Source organism: Alligator mississippiensis, chromosome 2 (assembly GCF_030867095.1).
Source record: "Alligator mississippiensis isolate rAllMis1 chromosome 2, rAllMis1, whole genome shotgun sequence".
Classification (NCBI taxonomy): domain Eukaryota; kingdom Metazoa; phylum Chordata; order Crocodylia; family Alligatoridae; genus Alligator; species Alligator mississippiensis.
Window position 1 is genome coordinate 282738111 of NC_081825.1, and position 20615 is coordinate 282758725.

A 20615-nucleotide genomic window follows, 5' to 3' on the forward strand; every position below is an offset into this window, starting at 1 on the left:
CAAATCCCTAGGCATGTATTCTGACTTCATGTACAACAGCATCAATCTAAAGTAACTTGTTTGGCTTTAATAGAGCTACATGGGATTTACTTAATAAAAACTGAGACCAGAATCAACTCCTTACTCTGCATGACAGGGAGCCATTATTGCTAGTGATGGCACATGTATTGACCTGAAACTTGATAGCATTTGTTCACTTGGTGTTGTATTCACATTTATGATCCAGTAAACTATTAGGACTAGAAATCATTCCCACTTTAATTTTTAGTACAAAGGGCTAGGAGCCAGGGGACCCTTTTTCTGTTCTTAGTGCCACCTCTGACTCATTTGGGTCATAAGGAACATTGCATGCATTCAATGGGTCCCACTTTCTCCCATTGGTAAAATGTGATAATACTTAGTCTGCTTTAAACATGTGCTAAAGTGCAGTGGTTGTTAGTTGTTAGAAAGTCAGCTGGACTCTCAGTACCCTGATTAAAAAAAACAACCCTGAAGTAACTTTAAAATCCTAGTATGCTTGTTTTTAGCTGCTTCTTTGAAACCTCCTTCAAAGCCGTATTTTCCACCTCTGCTTTTACCTTTTCTGGTCAAAACAGATATAGGTGGGTGTGTTGTAATATGAACATAAAACTCATTATATGTATAAGTCTTAATCATTTTCTTGTTATTCTCAATACAGTGAAAATAGCTATATCTGCTGTGATTAATTAATAATGAGATTAGGTATCTTGGTTTTTGCTTGGATGTCAACATGGCTCTGAAGTGCTGCAAATTAGCAAACTTTTACTACCTAGCCAGCACAGAGAAAACAGATCATAAGTTCATGTGGGCCCTGCATAAATATCAGCTGTATAAAAATCACTAGCAATTGAGTGGTGTTTTTTAACTACATATTTATAACCCCCTAGGGCTTACTGAATCAGATTCTACCATTTGAAGGTAGGTCAAATTTGAGGCTTGCACTGTAAATCTTGATGATGCTTTAAATATATTATTACATTAATATTAACAACTAATCTTACTGAAAAAGTACCTATTTATATGAAATACATAAGGGGATACGCATCACAACTGAAAATATCTAAAAGCAGAAGTAAACAAATATAAAATACTCTGCTTCTCTTACTGGTTTGAGCTATTCCAGGTGAAAAAAAGTTGTGAAAGATACCTTGGGGCATGTCCCCATATGCTAGGGCATGTACTTGCAGCAGGGAAAAAAGTAGCAGCAGAAATCTGCACCACTACCAGGATCTCCTGGTAGCAAATTTTGTCCCCAGTCTGCAAATTTGCAGCACAGGGCATGTCTTAATGTGCCAGGCATGTGGTTTGTGGCGCCACAAACTGCATGTGCCTGCACGTCTGGATCCAGCCTTGTTCTTGCTTAAAGTCACTTAAACGTTGCATAAAAACTGGATTTAAAGATAATTGCAGAAATTCATTTATAATCAAATCCATTTGAATATATCATGTATAACATATAGAACTAGTATTTAAAAACCTTTAAAGACATTTTCTGGCATGCAAGGAATGGGGTATTACTGGAACCAAGACTCTCTAAATATGTTGTTTGCCTTTAACAATAACAACAACAAATTCCAATGTTAATTATTCTTCATATAGGCCAGCTCATGCATACTTCCAGCTTGTGTGCTACAAAGCTGGATTGAAAGGCAAAGGTTTGTTAGAAATAAGACATCAAGTTTTCCTGGATAACTGTTTAAAAGGGTCATGTCCTCAGCAGTGTGGACAGGCATAACAAAAATTTAATGGAGCTCTGCCAAGTTATACTAGCTGAAGAACTGGTCAAACAGCTCTAGCACAGTCATGCAGCACAGAGGCATCTTAAATTTGAATTGCGTGCTGATGACTGTAACCTACATGACACAATTCTGGTCTTTTACTTAGTTTTGTCTTCTTACTCTGGATCTTTCAGCAATTTTCATTTTAATTTGCATTCTGTCCTTTCTTATATCTTCCACTGTATGCAGCTTTTCCCTTTTTCTTTTTCTAGCTGATTTTTCTTGCTTATTATCCTGCCCCCCCCCCCTTTTTTTTGGTTCTCCCTTTTATGACATTTTAAGTAGTCTACCCTCATTTTCCTTCTCTTGTTCTCAGTTTTAGTAGTTCTGATCACTGCTAAAAAACTCACTGCAAAAATTCCATCCTGCAAACATGATGTTGAGTGTGATCATATATAAATTTAGTATCTGGAAATGGTCACTGAACCTCAAGAGTTGTTTGCTTTTAATTCGCACGGTTGCTCTCTCTGTCCCAGCTGCCGTGGTTAAGTATATACTAAAGGCCTATGGTAAACAAGTCATCCGTTTCCTCTGCACAGATGCATGTATCTGCAGACTCCTGCCAGCATGATTGACAAACCCAAAATGCAGCAGCAGTAACAGAGGCTAAGGCATTTTTGGAGCTGTAGTCATAATCAGCGTGCTAACTGCTTCCGTTTTGTTAAAGTTCTTCACTTTGAATGTAAGCTTGCAGAAGGCAGCTCCTTTGAGTCAGAGCTATGATTAAGTGATTTTTAAGTGAGAGATTTAATATCAAGTGATCTGGCCTTAGGGGAAAGTAGTTAGTGATCTCACAAGCTGCATATGGCAGGTCTGTCCTAAAGAATAGATGAGGCAAGTCAAACATGAATTGCTCTCCTGGGAGATTTACATAAAGCTTGGACCAGCAAATTCATGTAGAAGTGGGACTTTGGAACAGCTGGGACTTCTCAGATTTGAACACAGCACAGGCTAGGCCAGGATTGAGGCTTCTACTTTGATAGCATCTGCTGAGTTAAGTATACCCCATTTTTTAAAATATAGGGTCATATTCACACATGCTACACTATAATGAAGTTGAGGAGAGTTGGACCTACTTGCAGCAATGCTGAGTCTGAATTGCATTTATGGACATAGGAACCATTCTGAAGTGATTTAGCCAAAATCCTCAAAGTTCTAGGAAATTTTTGAATGTTTTGGGTGCCACAGTACCAAGCTAGTAGGAGATTCCTGTTCACCCTGTATCATCAGTGTCATCATTATCATCATCGTCATCACACAGAGAATAAGACCAAATCATAGATCAGAGCCCCACAGTTTTAGGCTTTGTACAAACCCATAGCAGTACCTGCCCCCAAAAGCCTTCAATCTGAGTATAAGATTGAAGTACAAGACATGGGTACAACAGACAATAAGATAAATCTGGTTAGCATGCAAAGTGATGGGAACACTGAAAGATGATGCATTTTAAAATGGATAATAAGAAATGCTTTTCTTTTTACTATTCACAGCTAGGTTGTGGAGCTTATTGCCACGGGCTGTCATTGATACAAAGAGCTTAGCAGATTCTGAAATGGAATCACACATTTTTATAGGTAATTAGGATACCTGGCCTTACACAGGAAATAGTAAAAGGAGAGGGGAAATGATGTTCCGAAAGGAATAGCAAGCTTATGCTTCAAGGCTTAAGCCAGTTGCTATATCAAGTGGTAAAAAGGAAGCAGAACCTTTCTTTCACAGCTTACTGCTGTGAAAGTTTACTTGCACCTACCTCTGGCACAGCTACTATGAGCTACCAATGGAAAATAATACCAGGCTGGACAGACCACTGGCCGGGTCCAGCGTGGTAGATTCTTGACACACATGGCAGTGGAGGGATCTTCCCCTAGAAGTGTTTATAAAAGCTATCCTTTGAACATTGGTTATTTATTTTATTTGCTGTTTCTGATCATCAGACTTTTAAAGTCATGATTTATCTTGTGATCTCAACACCAGCTACAGCAAATGCCACACTTTGCTTGTTCTTTCGCCAGTGTATAACCAACCTTCTCTTTGCTTTATTCCAAGCTTACTGACTAAGGGAGAGACCATACTCTTGCTATTTCCTTTTTTCTTTGCTGGTTTTAAGGGGGTCACCCTTAGAAACCCCTTTATAATTCTTTTGAAGCCTCAGGATAGATAGTATGTGTGTCTTTCTAAGTGTGTTGCTGCTAGCATAGTGTGAGTTGATGCGATCAGAAAATAAATCTGTCTTCATCCAAGCTAAGTGATGAGAGTGAGACCTCCAAAGTGAGCCTAGTGCTCACTTTGCCCCACCTAGGACCAAATGTCCCACCTAGGACTAAATGCCCTCAGAAGCAAATCAAGCAATTTACCTGTCTTGATGAATCATTTATGGGGAAGCAGTTTTTTACAGTTCATATCTTTCATTATATTAATCACTTGTGTGCCACTCCATGAAATGCTCTTCAGACTTGCATAGACCTGTTTGTCTATAAGTATGATACTCTTTATAGAGGAATAGGACAGACTTTGCGTTGTCCTGAGATGGCCTCAAAATCATCCCAACCCTGTGGGGAGGCTGTGATTCCCTCAGGTAAGTTAGAGATACTTGGAAGGTTTTAAAATACTTGACCATGAAACTTCCCATATTTCTTTGCCTAAATCCCAAGGGACTGCCTGTAGGATGTCATTTAGTCTTTCCTGCTGCTCAGACATTGTCCCTACTGCAGTTAGACTCCATCCTGCTTCCTTTTTCTCTGGCCACATGAATTTCTCACTCTTGGCTTCCCAGTAGTCCAGTTTCAACAGGAATGGTAGAGGCTGCCCTCAGCTTACCTCAGCCCATAACAAGGTGATTCAAGCTGGGAAATGGTTCTGGCTAAATGGCTTATGGGCAAGTGTCCTAACCACTAAATCAAGCACCCCTCCAAATATAGACCTACTTATAGACATAGACATTCTGACCTGCTGTGGTCTTTCTTAAGTTCTTTGCAGCAAAAGAATTGCTCTATTTGTCTGTAGTTGAAAAATGAGTAAAAACTAAAAGCTGGCATTTTTCAAGGGGTGCCTTGAGTCTTAAAAGGTTGAGAAACACTGATCTAGACCATTAGTGTTTGTCCCAGTGTTTGTCTATAAGTGTCTCACTTATAGACACCCCTCCAAAACTTTCCAGAATATAGTGATACCCCATTTACAAAACCGAGATAATTATATATATCATAAACATTATAATAAATGCATTATAATTATATTATTAATTAATGTGTTATTACTTGATTATATAAGTATATTTACCCCTTCACGTTGCTGGTGGGGAGCATTCCCCTAGCTCTGCCTGGCCCAGTGTGCATTTGCTCCTACTACAGCAGTGGACTCCCCCCACACAACTCCAAGTCACTGGTGGGGATCAGAAGCCACTGGGCCAAGTTCCTCTGTTAGTTACCCCAGGATGATTCCATCCTGAGCTCCAGCCCTAGGGCTGTAATGGACAGATTTCAGGGATGCCCAGCTGTCAGGGACAAGGTGCTTGGACTACACGTGCAGCACATGGGGAGTGCAGAGAGGGTGAGAAAGGTAGAAGATGGGCAAAAGGATACACGAGACCTGGGAGGAGGGAGAGGGGACAGGCCAGGGGGGTGCCGCAGCATAGTTGTTGCCGTGACTAGGTGGAACTATGGCACAAGGCTCCTGCAGAGCCGTATTGGGAAGCATCTGTGGCAGAAAGATGCAGGCAGGTGCACTGCTTCTGCTGCAGCTGTTCCTAGTTTGGCTCCAATGTGCCTCCTGAAGACCAAGCACACAGGGCAATCTCCAAGCATGCCTTTCTGCTGCAGCCACTTCTCAGTTCAGCTGCAACGTGCCTTCTGAAATGCAAGGCATGCTGGGCAGTTTCACTCTGCAGCAGCAGTGTCAGCATTGTAACACCCCTGGTAGGTTCTTGTGGCACCGAGTTGAGAACCACTGCACAAGATTGTTGGGCAAAAGGAAAGTAAGTCATCATGTCTTCCTTGTCCTCCTGCTACTCCTCTTCTATTAGATGTAGTCAGAATACTCTGAATAGATTATGGTCTTCAAAGTGCCTATGCACAGGGATAACTGGTTTGTGAACCTCAAACAGCCTCAGGCAAGATGGATAAACTAAGCATGAACAGTAACTGTGTTTTCTAGTGTCTAGGTCTGTCCCCACGTAAGCACTGGAACACACAGAACTGCTGTAAAGTGCCTCAGACTTCACACTCACAGAAACATTTAGGTGGGACTTTGTGAATACATTCCCACTGAAAAGAGCCTAGGGCATTCAAATCCTAATACTTAAATACTCGCTTCTGGGCATGGGAGTCTGAGTATGCCCAGAACTGCGTAAATCTCGATGGTGCTGAGCAAAAAGGTGCCCAAGCCCTTTCAGAATTCACAGACAACATTCCTCTGCCTGTCACCGCAGGATGTAATTCATTAGGCATGACCTGAGTGTGCCTACCAAGTCAGGCCTTGCCCAGAACACAGGTGGAGGTGGTTGTGCCTCCCGTTCCCCTGCCCCTGTCCCCTTCACCAATTGTCCAGTGGTTAGAGAACCTCCTCCCAGATGTGGAAAACGGTAGGTCAGTTCCATCCTTTCTGAGTAGACAGGAACCTCACATCTCCAACTTCCCAGGAGAGTCTCATGACCACCAGGCTATAGACAGTTGGGGAGTTTGTTTTCTTCTATTGAACTGTTTCCTTATATATATAGCAAGATGAGCCAGAGCGAAAGAGTCCCTCTCTAACATAGCAGTGAGGGCCCTTGCATGAAAAGGTATGATCTGGCTTCAGTCCCTGTTCCAAGGACTGTTTCATTATTCTCTACACAGTGGTTTCAGCAGGAAGGACAGAAAGCCCCACTCCAGAATACCCCATAGTCTGGCAGTTAGTGCACACTTCTCAGTTGTGGGAGCTCCAGGTTCAAGTATCTTGTGGCAAAGGGGGGAATTGAAACTCTTATGTCCCAGATGCGTGCTATTAGGTATAAAGGAAGTAGCATCAGCATTGGTTTGTGAGGATGGGTTAGTTTATGTGCTGAAGAATGTGCTGCTACTCACCAGTGAAGGGTTTCATAGTGCTTAGGGTCGGAAGGGACCTAAACAGATCATCAGGTCCGACCCCCTGCCCTGGGCAGGAATGGTGCCGGGGTCATATCGCCCCAGCGAAATCTCTGTCCAGCCTCCTCTTGAAGACCCCCAAGGTAGGAGAGAGTACCACCTCCCTTGGGAGTCCATTCCAGAGCCTAGCAGCCCTAACCATGAAGTAATGTCTCCTGATGTCCAGCCTGAACCTTCTTTCTAACAACTTGTGGCCATTATTCCTAGTAACCCCCAGTGGTGCCCAGGGGAACAGAGCCTCACCCAATTCCCCCTGGTTCCCCCTGCTGAGTTTGTACTTCAGCATTTTCTACTGGCTCAGGTGATTTCCTGACCAGTCTGCTGGGTCTTTTGAACCCCATCTCTCCCCACATATTATGGACAGCACTAATTTGGGGCTGTGGATTTTGGTTGGCAGGAGAGTGCCTGGCTCCTGAGGACAGAGGCAGAAAAATATGGCCCATGAGCTGAATCCACCCCACCCCTTGACTTCATCCAGCCTGCAGGTGCCTGTCAATTAATTGTACCTTGGCCAGCCCATTCACTTCATTCCCACCCTCATGCGCCAGAGGGCCCCGGCCAGCATGCACAGCTTCCAAGCAGGGCTGCTGGTTCCAATGCTGCCACTGTCAGGGGAACTGCCCATCTTCCCCAGCTTCCAGCGGCTCATCAGGGCTCACGCCAGGCAGCAGGTAGGGAAGCTTCAGGTGAGCGGGAACATGGGGCTGGGGCAGGCAGGAGCACGAAGCCTGAGTGGGCAGGGTGTGGGAACCCCCTCCTCATAGCTCCCCCATCGTGCAAAGCCCCTGGCACCAGCAGCAAGCCCTCGGGGTGCTCACGGCCCACGTAGGGAGAGACACCTGGTGGCAAGTGGCTTCAGCCAGTTTCGGGAGCTGCACGTGACAGCAAGGAGTGGAGCCAGGCTGGCTCGTCTCTTTTGCACGGGGTTCACGTGCAGCTCCTGAGACTCGTGCACCACTAGGAGGAAGCCCCACTCCCTGCTGCCACATGCAGCCCTGGGACTCCCACAGAAAAGGTGGGGAGCCCTGCCCCCAGCTTCCCAGTGGAGTCCCATGAGCTGCATGTGGTGGCAGGGAGTGGAGCTAGGCCACTGGCTCTATTGTGTGGGGCTTTCCCCCAGTAGCACTCTCTTCCCCACTGCACCACACATCCCAGTGCCCCCCTACTGCACTGTGCACCTGGGCATACCTGCCGCTGCCCCAGTACGCTGTAAGCCCAGGTGCCCCTGCCTGCTGCACCATGCCTCCAGGCTTCCGCCTCAGCTAAGCTCCCCCACTACAGGGAAGGGGAAGACGGAAGGAGAGGGAGACCCTGGCTGCAGCTGGAGCAATACCAGGAGTAGCGGCTGGGTGGGAATTCTGGAGGTTGCAGTTTAACCCCTCAGCCTGCAGGCTGCCAGTTGGACAGCCGTGCCTTAGTATAGCAGATCTGAGTTTGCTCTTTCTGCAGCTCTGTAGCCAGTCAAAGTAGCATTTGCACTAAGAAAAACGATGGAAGTTTAAACAAAAATAGCCACCTAGAGTTTCTTGTCTAGATCAGTGTTTCTCAACCTTTTAAGACTCAAGGCACCCCTTGATAGTCTCAAAACACCCCTTGGAAAATGCCAGCTCTGAGTTTTTACTCATTTTTCAACTACAGACAAATAGAGCAATTCTTCTGCTGCAGAAAACTCAAGAAAGACCACAGCAGGTCAGAATGTTATCAATGCATTGGATTCCTATTTGAAATCTCTGGGTTTATCTTGTGAATCATGTTTGTATACCAAAGAGTGCTAACATTACATGGCACCCCATGGCACCCTTGAGAGGATCTTGAGGCACACGAGTGTGTCATGACACCCTGGTTGAGACCCGCTGGTCTAAAGTATCACCTAAAGTAGGTATAGAAACTATTTCTGATTTCACACCATTGTGAATTGGGAATTTCTGCAGAGCTGCATTAGTGAAGGAGTAATGTGACATCAGACTGGTAGTTAAAATGAGTTAATGTTGATAATAGATTTGTTGATAATGTTGATAATAGATTTGTATTGGCTCTTGAGTCATTCGGTAAGCATGTGGGACATTTATGCAGCTACCAAGAAAATTGCAATTTGAGGTTGATTTTGAATGACTGTGGACTGTGAAGCATTAAAGGAATAGCGATTGTGTCATTAATTAGCAACGGAGATACTAAGTTTTGCTCAGTTTTTTTCTCTTTATATCTAAAATTATTAGACATTTACTAGCTATTTTGGCAGGACTATGTCATCTGAAAAAGGTAACAGAAATATGTGAAAAGCAAGTACTTCATACATGTATTAGTAACTCATCTAATGTTTTTCAGCCAAATGTAAATTGTTCTATCACACAGAAATGTCAACCATAACAGTTATGACTCATTCATACGTGGAATCATTATTATTATTTAAAATAACATTTTTTCTCACTATGAGTTGAGAATAATTTTATTGAAAATGGATTAAATATAATTAATAATCTATTTAATTAAATGTAAGGTTTTAACATCATTGCTAAAATAATCTCACACCTAACATTAACATAACTGTTCCTACTGCTATAGAATTGTATTGTCATTAGCTTCTACTAACACTCTACTATTTATGTTTAGAGTTGCACTCCTATAACACCAAGCTAATTCTTGCACAGCTTTGGCCTTTTATGCCATGTTTAAGGTACGAGTGAATTTTCATTGTGGTGCTGAAAACAATTTGGGAGGAGGGTTTTAGGAAAGGCTTTTCTATTCCTGTTTCACTCTTTTATTTTACATGCAGAAGTGGTAAATCAGTGGGGTATGGGGCTGCTGGAGATCCAGTATATCAGGTCTTCTGCAGCAGATACAGCTGGAGAGGAACTTAAAGTTCCCATAGTGTCTCATTTTTAGGTTCTGCAGCTAGAGCAGTTTTGCCCCAATCCTGCCTCCAGGCAGATCAAAGCAGTGAATTATTCCCAAAAGAACCTTGTCTGACAACCACTGATTATATGATGAGTTCCAGCTCTTGAGGGGCAGACTTTTAAAAGGGTGGCTTTCCTACATAATTCCTTCCTGCAGTTGAGTGACAGGCACAAATCTTCATACTTAATGATAAATAGTGAATTGAGCAATGGAAGGTGCAGGTAGTCTGACCTACACCTGTACAGTGCTTACCCTTGTATCATTTCTCTTTAGTCTCTTCTGCTTTTTTATGGGATACCAAAACTTCTCTACTTTCTTCTCCCTTCATCCTTTCTCACTCCTACCTTACCATCTCCAGTCATGCTGCCCTTGGCCTGCAAAACAATCTCCCAGCTACTGTGGCATTGGCTCAAACGTTTAGTCTGCTGTGGAGAAGGATTACGGCCAATAAAAGAAATCTTTCTCTTTTCCTAACAGCTGTGGATGATCCATCCCCCAAAAGATGCCAGCGGTTGCTGGCCCCAAGTCAAACACCTGTCTGTACTATGTGCACAGCTGTATGGTAGAAATGTTTAGAAAGGCACAAGCAGGTAACAGATTTTTAAGTTCTGACACTTCTCATCTCATGCACAGATTGGCATCTCCTCATAGCAAAACTCACACTCACCTTGTTCTTGCCCTTACAGGCATCCCAATCCTTTTTCTTCCCACTTAGTTATACATGCATATATACAATATTTTAGCCCTCATCTCTATCTCAAATTGCAGGTAGTGATTAATTATTCAATTGTGAAAGGATTGAAGTACAATCAAGCAACACCCACCTTTCACCAATGGCGTGATGCACGGCAAGTATACGGCTTGAACTTCGCAAGCAAAGAAGAGGCTACCACATTCTCCAATGCAATGCTGTTTGCTCTCAATATCATGAACTCCCAGGATGGAGGTAAACAACTTTGCTTCCTTCTTCTGTTAATTCTGTGATTCTCTTCTATGATGCCTGCTGACAGGATTTATTTACCTCTGTCACATGATATAGGTACAAGAACTGTCTGTTGTTTCGGAACACAGAAAGGTGTAATTGGTTTTCTTGCAGACAGCCTTTAAATAAAACAACGGTTGCTGTGATGAGCACTGTGTGTATTTGTATGCTTTTCCTCCCTTCCTTCTGTTTTGTTCAGTGTATCTAGCCCATACAGGAAAATTCTGCCTTCCTTCCTGTGGATTCAATCTACAGTGTGGGCAGCCCCACTGATTTATATGAACTACTCATAGAGTACGGTTCTACCCATGTAAGTAACAGTAAAATAACAGTATCTGATCCTAAACAAACGAAAGCTGAAGCAAAGCTGCAACATCAACTTGCATGTAAAACTGAGAGCTCGGGTATCAAGCATCTCAACTCTCGGGTCCAGCCATTAACCACACTTCCCTGGCTCCCTAGGTCAGACAAAAATAGTACGCGCAGCATGGGGATCGTGGTTATGTGATACAGTAAGATGCAAAGGCTTACATTCTGGACCTTGGCATATGCCATTATAAATATTATATTAACTGCAGTTCATTTCATAATGGAAAATTATTGCTTCATGAATTGAAAAGGTGACTGGGGGTGTGACTGCTTATCATAGGGGCTTTGCTCTGCTAAGGAGGCCATTTTTCTAAATTTCTGCAAACTCTGTCCTACTGTATATGGACAAATTACCACTTAACCTCAGTTGTAGGGCTGCTACCTTGTTGAAACTCAAGGGGTGACTTGAGAGTAGAATGCAGTTCAGGGTGTTTTCAGTCGACACATCTTTCTCTCCAAAAGATGGTGCAAGCCTCCATTTTCTTTAAGTGTTGCAGTTCCAGCTTTACATCTGGCGTGTATTACAGGATCATGTTACCATCCCATCCAAGTGCAGTGTTCCAGTGGTTATAATGGCAGCCATCTTGAATAAATGTAGCCATAACTTTCACAAATTGTAATAGTTTCTGATTCACACAAAAATGCATTTCTGCTCAGATCAATATCATTCTCGCCCCCTGCCCTAGCACCTGATTTAAAAAAATCAGGAGAGAACAAGCAGATTCACCTCAAATTCTGTATTATGTCCAGAAATATCAGGGCCTAAATTGAATCCTTTTCAGAATAGAAGACTTCTAGGCTAAGTACAGACAGTCAAAAAGCCTGAAGCTGAATTGATTTCATTCTTGCCTGTGGCAGGGGGTCAGGCTAGATGATCTGTTCAGGTCCCTCCTGACCCTAGCTACTATGAAACTATGTTTCAGTCTTCACAGATTACTCTAAACTGTGTAGATTGAACCAATTAGCAAGTGAGCAGACATTCACTTTTGATTCTGGAAATGCAGTCAAATGCTTGCAGTGGCCCAGGCCAGAAGCCAGGGGAAAACAGAGCATGTCTCCCTGCTTGGCTGGAGCAGACAGGTTAGGCCAAGGCTAGCTTGCCCGCCCTGCAAGGGAGTAGGGATTGCGGGGCAGCTGCAAAGCGTCCTGGGATTCTGGGGGACTGTGAGTTGACTCGAGGGCAGGGGATCTGGGACAAAAGTTATAATGATTTAACCAAAATCAGTTAAATCTGATACTACATCCATCCAGGTTTATCTTAAACTAGTTTCAGCCATTTTGAAAGGAGTTATGTGCACTGAACTTCTGTTGTGTTACAGGTTTGAGCCAGTTTCCAATCACTTAAAGCGGTTTATGCCTAATTTCTGTCCTCAGAGAAATTCTGTATGACTCTGCCCCACCTCTCCGATCTGGTCTATTTCTAAGACACAGTTTGACTGTAGACGTCCCTATTACAAATTTGGTTTCTTGCCTACATACTGAGCTCTTCAGTTAAAAAGCAGAATATCGGATATCAGTGTTACAACAGCTGAAGAGTTTCATTATGGAACAGTTATAGTGATTTGATTTTAACAGACTTTCTGTGATGAGCATTATTTCCCTCCACAACTAAAATATTTTGTGTTTGTTAGGCTCCCTCCACATTTACAGGTATTGTACAACTAACTGGCTAACTGTGCAATTACCTTCAAACCAGCTATACCTGCACAGTAGCGATTACACAATAAAAAGCTGCAACCAGCTATAAAGTTAGACCCCAAAAATGTGTGCTAACTTTGTAGCTGATTGCTGTTCAGCTTTCATTTGCACCTGTAGCCAGGGTCTCCTTTGCGGCTGGGAGCCCTGACAGGTGACAGGGCTCCCAATTGCAGGTGTGCAGCCCCCAAGCCCTGGGGATTGACTTCCATGATCACCAAGACTTGGGGGGTGTGAAACCCCTGGGCCCACATGGGGCTCTTGGTCCTGGCTATGCACAGCCAGGACCCAGAGACCTCGCAGCCATGAGGTAGTCAGTACCCAGAGGTCTGTCAGCTACTGGGACTCTCGGTCTTGGCTGTGTGTACCTCCCCCCCACCCCCGGCTCAGCAAAGGGGGCTCCCAGCCATAGGGGCCTGCTTCTTGCTGATGCAGGGGGAGCCCAGAATTGCTCTCCCCGTACGCAGGAATAAGTTGTGAATGGAGCTAATGTGCAGTCCCACCACAGTTGTCTTCTGAATATGTGGCATGGCAGGAGGCACAATTGTGTGGATCACACAGATCTAATTGTGCCTTTACATTCACATGTAGAGGGGACCTTAGGTATCTAGGGAGTACAGGATTTGTGAAATCCTGAGGTTATCTGGGGTACTCTGTAGAGATGGGAATTTAAACCAAAAGGGAGGTTTTGGTTTTTGATTTATTTGATTTTTTTTTTTAATATAATTTGGTCTAGAAAATCCAGTCGTAGGTGTCCTCTGTGAAGATTTGTTCCTCCACTGAACACTTTTATGTTCATCAAACTTTGAGCTCTCAAAATATCTGTCATATTCTGAAGAAACTTAATCTTTTCAATGGTTGATCAGTGACGATTAATATTTACCATGATTTATTTAATATCAAAAGTCTGGGGGGTGATTTACAGATGCATATGAAAATGAAACCCTGTTCCAAAAAGCTTCTGCTCTAAATCCATGTCATGTCAATGGATGAAGAATGGAATCGCATTGATGCAAATATCCATATCTCTAAAAGTTTCTAGCCCCTTTTGTTGCAAAAGCGAATCAGCCACTGAAATTGAAGGCCTGTCCAACCCAGGGTAGTACAATCTATAGTTCATGCCTATTTATTTATATATTTGATATTCAGACATCAGCAATCAATAAAACATTTTCTTGTTGGTGAAAATGTGTGGTCCTATGTTTGTATGTATTTACTTTCAGATTAATGCACTGTTCTGAGAATTCATCCATGATTGGGCTTGTTGCTTAGTTTTTTACAGAATTTGTCCCATTAAGATAAATTGCTCCTGCATCTGCTCATGACATGATTTGTTCTCAGAATTTCTTTACTAGTCTAACATGATTAATTTTAGCCTATACAGTGTTGAAGCCAAGGGGACACAGTGGTGGAAGCTAAAGCCTTGCAGACACCAAAACAATAGGATCAGGGAGCTGATATATGAAGCAAGCAAACTAAAAATAGCACATCCATGCGTAGTACAAGGAGCGGAAGGAGCTGCTGTGTTGTACTTACATACCTCCCTGCTTGTTATAGTTAGACTACAATGTCCAAAGAGAACTTCCCTATTTGTTTTTTGAGCCTGATTGCCTTTCTGCAGCCTCTCCTTATCTGCGCACACAATTTTTCATACCTGCGCATTGTGCTGGCTTTTGCTGCTCCCCCCCTATTGCAAATTCACTCCTTCATGCAGTTATTGGATCTTGCACAGCAAAACCCATTTCTTCTCATGGCTTTTTAATATGCAAAATCTAAACCTGGTACAATGTACAGGTGAGAGAATAATTTGAGTTTACAGGCAGGGGTTGTTGCTGTATTCATGTGCACCAACAAGAGTTTTGTGAATCCACAATGGAGGTTGGGAGGATGGTGTGCTATAAATTTGGCCCTTTATTCCCTTTTGTCCAACATTGTTTCCTGCTTCTCATCCCTCTTGGGTTAAATGGAGCCTCTGCTTTTAAGGGAAGCACTGGTGTATATTCCAAGAGTTGGGAACATGGCATCTTTAAAATTTGACAGGGATTATTTTATTGTGTGGGGTGAATGTCCTTGTACCACACTGAGTTCCTGGCAGGGTGGGGGTAGGGGAAGATCCCCTCTCCCAACAGATTAGGTAAATTATTAAGGCTCCATACTGTCCAAATATTTCTTCTCACAGTATAAAGTGTAGATTGCATTTTTGAAATGCTAGATTAGGAAATTCCAAAACAAAATTCCCAGATACTGAAAATGGGAATGAAACTTTTGGTTTAAGCCCTGCCCTTCGTCTAGAAATTATTTGTAATCCCACCTGGAGGAGTTGGCCCTATTTTGCAATGATGATATTGAATACTTGGATAACAACTGGAGGCCTAGGTCATCTTTAATGTATCCATTGCTCTCCGCATTGTGGAAAAAAAAAAAAAAGCTCTTTCTTGAAAGACTTCAAAATAGAAATCCCAAGCCACTTGCGTGGTAAAGGTAACTTTTTAGTACAGTATCTGACGCTGGCAGGAAGCTCAGCGCCTTAGTTTAGAAGGACTACTACTATGAGCAGAGCACATTTCAATCTTTTTAAAAGATACTTTCCTAGCAAAATATCTTTCATCCTTCTGAGGTTGATACTAGTTGGTGTAAATCATAGTTGTTTACCTGTCAGCTCTTTTATGCACAATTGCTTTATTTCCTTATTTCTCTCTGGGTTTTTTTTTGTTTGTTTTGTTTTCCTTCCATCTTTATGCTAGAAAATAAAAAAATTGTTCCCAAGTAATCAGCAAAATGAGCACAAATGATACCTGTTCAAAACTACTCTCTTGCTTAGAGTTATTAGGGTTGTCATTTAAGATCATTAAGCTGAAAAATGTCTTTCTATTAAATCGATTTTTTTCGTGGGAGTCTGCTTCACAAGGTGAAGTCAATCTTGTTTACTGGCTGCTCCAGAGCCTAGGTCAGTGATCCCTAAAGGAAATGTGTGCCCCGAAAGCAGCAAAATATAGCACAAAAAATAAGTAGCATGGGGCCCTGGCCGTGCTGGCCCCATGCGGTCAGATGGGGTCTCCACTGCACCAGCCCTGCCAGGTGGACTCAGAGCACCAGCCCCGCACAGCAGGTTTGGGGCCCTGGTCCTGCCAGCCCCACATGGCAGGATCGGGCCCACAGACCAGATTTGGCCTACTGACTGGTGAGTGAAGTGTGAGGCCAATTTGAATGCAAAATAAGTGGGCCCCTGGCATCAAAATGTTGTGGAACACTAGCCTGGGTGTTTGCAACACTGCGTAGGCACTACTTTCCCCCATACCCAGATATCATGTAAAAACATTTTTCTATAAGATATACCCACCCCAGAGCTCCTGGATGTCTATTGTGTCAAAGTAGACATGGTGCTTTACAAACTGAAAGAAGACAAGATTTCTGCTCTTGAAATTAGATAAAAAATGCAACAAAGAGCAGCAGGGGAACACAGTGTGTAGGCAGGGGGGAAATATCAGGAAGGTAGAAGAAGCAAAATAACCCCAAGTGCAATTGTATTCATTTCACTGGACTGGCACTGATGATGCATTTTAAACTGAGAAGGGTAGTTACTCACACATTACTAGAACAAGTCTGTAGGTTCAGCATTGCATCTAGTGCAGTGCATGGCTGCTCTATGCGAGAAGGGAACCAGGCTCATTTTTTGTCCTACCAAGCTCCCACTCTGGGAAGAAGGAAGATGTTGATGGTGGAGTCAGGCTGAGCCAAAGCTTGCTGGCAGTGTCTCAAGTAAATCTATACAGAGTTAGCCGGGGTGCTGGCAACTTACCACCTGGGGGCTGAATACAGCCCACCCACGAGTTTTATTCAGCCCACAAAGAAACTGGGAAGGTGGCAGCAATTTGGTGACGAGGTGAATCAGCGGCAGCATTAGTGCAGCCCGTTGCTTCTAGGAGGTTGCCAGCCCGTGCCTTAGGGTAGCCACACACAGAGACTGATCGATTGGCTTTGTTGGTCTCCATTGTGGGTGGTTTTACCTCTTTATGATTTGGAACTGAGAGGAATTTCTTTGTTTTAATGATTAACTGTTGTATGGAGAAAAATGGAGGCTTTGGTTTATTTTTGTGTTGCCTGCTTATTTAGTATTTATCACGTGAATGCTCTTCTTGATATATGCTTCAGTAGCACTTGGATTGTTATGACTGGCCTTATAAGGCTAGAGAATCCATAAAATATTTATATTTCTGAATTTAAATTCAAGCTGCACCGTATGGCTGGAGGGCCTGTTGGACACTGAGAGTTAACACAGGAGTTGGCCGACTGGTACAAATGGCTTCCTTTTCTACATTATTGAGGGCAACATAGAGGAAAGTATGCAAATAACAGTGGAAGAAAGTTCAAAGGAAGTGCTTATGTAATGAGCTTTTACCATAGAAAACCATTTCCTTGTCCTCTGCATATATATGTTACACTAGGGTGCTTTAATTCCATTTGGAGCAGCTCAAGCTTTTAGCTCTGGAGGATCTGGGTTCAGCCCCAGAAATAGGTGTGCTGTTTCATAATTTGATCTACAGTTAGTAGAAATGCTTTGTTAGTGGAGCCATAAGGCTGGGGATGACAAGTCTGTTCCTATTACGTGTAGAAGACATGGGGCTTTACTAAGTCTTCCTGCAGCTCCCCAGGCTTTGCAGAGCTTGTCCGAAGCAGAGAGAGAAACTTAACTGAACTGTATCAGCTCAAGTGAGTGAAACACAGGAAGTAAATTGCCTGAATAGTTGATGAGTAAATTAGATGTGAAGAATCATTTCAGGGTTAATGCTCTAAATATTATCATTAACTTGTCAGGGAATATCTTCCTGGCTTTATTTTTTCTCTTACTAAAGGCTAGGCCTCATTTATTTGTTCAGTTCTCCCAGGAGGAACAATCTGCAGTGGAAAATTTTCTCCCATGTACTTACAAGGCACTGTTTGTGGGGTGGCAGGACACTTTCCCAGTGTTTTGTTAATATAAGCTCAAGACAGTTTCCTGAACACCACATTGCCACTTTCTCTAGGACTCCTGTATTATCTCTGTTCAGGTCATCAGCAATAGCAGAGCAACTGCAACTGCTCTAAAGCAACAAAAGATTTCTGTAATCTTTGAAGAACATAACAAATCTAACAGCTCTTGCAGGCTTTAGTGATGTTTCTGTGGCAGTAAATTCTGCTGCTTTAAACAAAAAGCATTTCAGGAAGGAAGCTGAGTATGAAGAGAAAAGTGGTGAGAGATTTAAGGAGGAGAGGCCTGTAGAGGAAAACGTGCGTACTACAATTGAGATTCTTTGATGCCACGATTCTCAGATTCTTGTTTTCCAGAAATTGCTGTAACATGGTTAAAGTCCCAAAGTTTTTCAGCAAAAAGATGCCTCCCCCAGGCCTTTCTACTCATCTTAGTATCTGCCAAAAGATCATGACAGTCTGAAAAAAGTTAACCCTAGGAAACACAGCAGCATAAGTCATGCCTCCAGTCACTGTTTTACTGGAGAACAGTATAGGCTGTTCTTTTCTTTGGTGAATATGTTTTCTAGACTTGCCCACTAGTGATGTTACATAGGGCTAGATAGTCAGTATAGGCTCAGTTTTGAGCAGGGAGTGTGGCATGAAACCTGCTTCACTTCAGGAGACTGAGTCTACCATGGGCTGCTTTATCCTGTGAGTTGGGTACAAAGCCCCTCTTGCCAACTCCTCTGTTAACACTCAGTGTCCAACAGAGAAAATCATGCTGTTTTTGTTGTTAAGAAATAATTGCTGTGCATGCAGGTATCAAAAGGACAAATTTTTGTAGTTTCATTCTGTGCCCCTCACTCATGCTGAGAAGCAACTAATGGCTGCAAAATAAGGCTCACAGACAAGGTTGTTCAAAGAAACCAAGGGAGGTAGACACCCAAATCCCGATAAAAACTATTGGTCTTGGCTGACCACCTCCCTTGGGTCCTCTAGAAAATGTGGCTAATTGTTTAGTTGCATCTTTCATATGTCTCGTTTCCAGCCTTTGCTAAATTGTGCTTAGAGTCTTTCCTAAGTCTCTGTTTTAAAGTACTGTTGTGTAGAAGGACTAGCTCTCGTTGGTGAAGACTCCATTGCTGTTTGCTTGCTCTGGCTTTATCTGGTGACTTGAGTCTCAGCACCATGTTTTGTTTACCAGTAACAGACTGCAGGATTCATTTGTTTATTGACTGGGCACCCAGTATCTTTCAGAGAAAGAGCAGTTGTTCCTTGAAACATCTCATTTTTAAAGTCTCTTTCAAATTTTATGTTCACTTTCTATCACCCTTAGTTAAGTGCTTCAATCACCAATATCCTTAGGTGGTCTCTTGAAAAATGTGACTTCAGTTCAGTAAAGACAGGAGTTAGTTTAACAGGGTGCTTAGTATCTTTTAGTCTTTGCATTTGGCCCTAGAATTGGGAGGCTGGACCAGACTCTTGTAAGATGTCCTGTCCACAGTGCATTGGACAGGGTGGGATGCACCCTTTACTCCACAATGCCATTCAAATCCATCTCAGTCGGGGCAACAGACCAGCACACCACATCACATTGCTTCAGCTGCGATCCAGTGTGATACCCAAGTAGCTACAAACTATGTATGATATTAGTCCAAAGCCAAAGGCTTATGATTTACCACATTATTTGTTTGGATAGGTCCCAACAGTCAACAGCCTTTCAAGTCATGGTGACCCCATGGCTCAGTCTGTGTGCATGTTTCAGATACTACCCACAAAGGATCCATGTGCTAATTAACCCCCAGTCATGATTGGAACCAGGTGTGCTTCTCATGAGTCCTAAGGTGCTCCAGAAATTTATACGCAGATGAGGCACGAGGCAACCTGATTCAGCTTCACCTCATGGAGGGTGGAGCCGCATAGCCACATTAATCATATGCAACAGACTGAGAGAGGGGGCGGGGGATGATGGTAGAGTGATTCTGGCTGAACTGTCGGGGGCCCTGTGGTGCTATTTTCCAGGCATGTATGGCTGGTGAAAAAACAGGAATCATTGGAAATGGGAAAAGCACAGCTCAGCAGCACGAGTGAAGACAAAGTAAAAATGTATGCAATATCGTGACTCAGCTTGTCTTGAAACAGAGTTGGTGGTGAGAGACTGTGCTTAATGGGCACTACCATATGTCTTGTTCAGATGTGCCGCACTAACCTGTTCTTGTGGTGGGTTTCCATCTGCATCTCTGCTTTTTTGGCTAAGATCAAATGTAGCACTTTTGGCACAAAGGGGAGGGTGTCGAGGGCTGGCTCTGGCCCCCCTGGTGCCTGCCCATTTTTGCCATACCTCCAGGCCCGGTGCCAGTCCCCCGTGTAGGGAAAACCTGCCTGTGTTTTTTTAAGGGACACACACACACACACACACACACACACACACACACACACACACACACACACACACACACACACACACACACACACACACACTCTCTCTCTCTCTCTCTCTCTCTCTCTCTCTCTCTCTCTCTCTCTCTCGCAGTGTGATCAGTATGTTTGCCCAATATGGGCCAAGTGTTTATAGTCATGCTCAGGGTTGGCTGCATTTAATCAACTACATAGTTGGTTTCCATTCCTGAGCACAGGCTGCTTTTGGCAGCAGTTTAATGACAGTGTATTTAGTGAGATTTCCTTGTATGCAGTTATGAAATTGAGGGGCTTTTTCTCCCATGCTAAATGGGAGGGAGGGGTGGAGAAACCTTGTCTTGTATTCAAGTAAATATGGTAAATCTTTGCACAAGCATTGGATTGCCACCC

At 43.2% G+C, this 20615-nt stretch overlaps 1 protein-coding gene across 6 annotated transcripts in view; it reads left to right on the plus strand.

The window, feature by feature from the left end:
* EVL (Enah/Vasp-like) overlaps positions 1-20615 on the plus strand; it is a 246294-nt gene that overhangs the window by 122302 nt on the left and 103377 nt on the right. For all 6 annotated transcript variants that reach the window (XM_059723218.1, XM_059723216.1, XM_059723219.1 and 3 more), the window contains exon 3: positions 10580-10757. In XM_059723218.1, coding sequence (XP_059579201.1) covers positions 10580-10757 — 178 coding nt within the window. The remainder of the gene's footprint in view (positions 1-10579; positions 10758-20615) is intronic.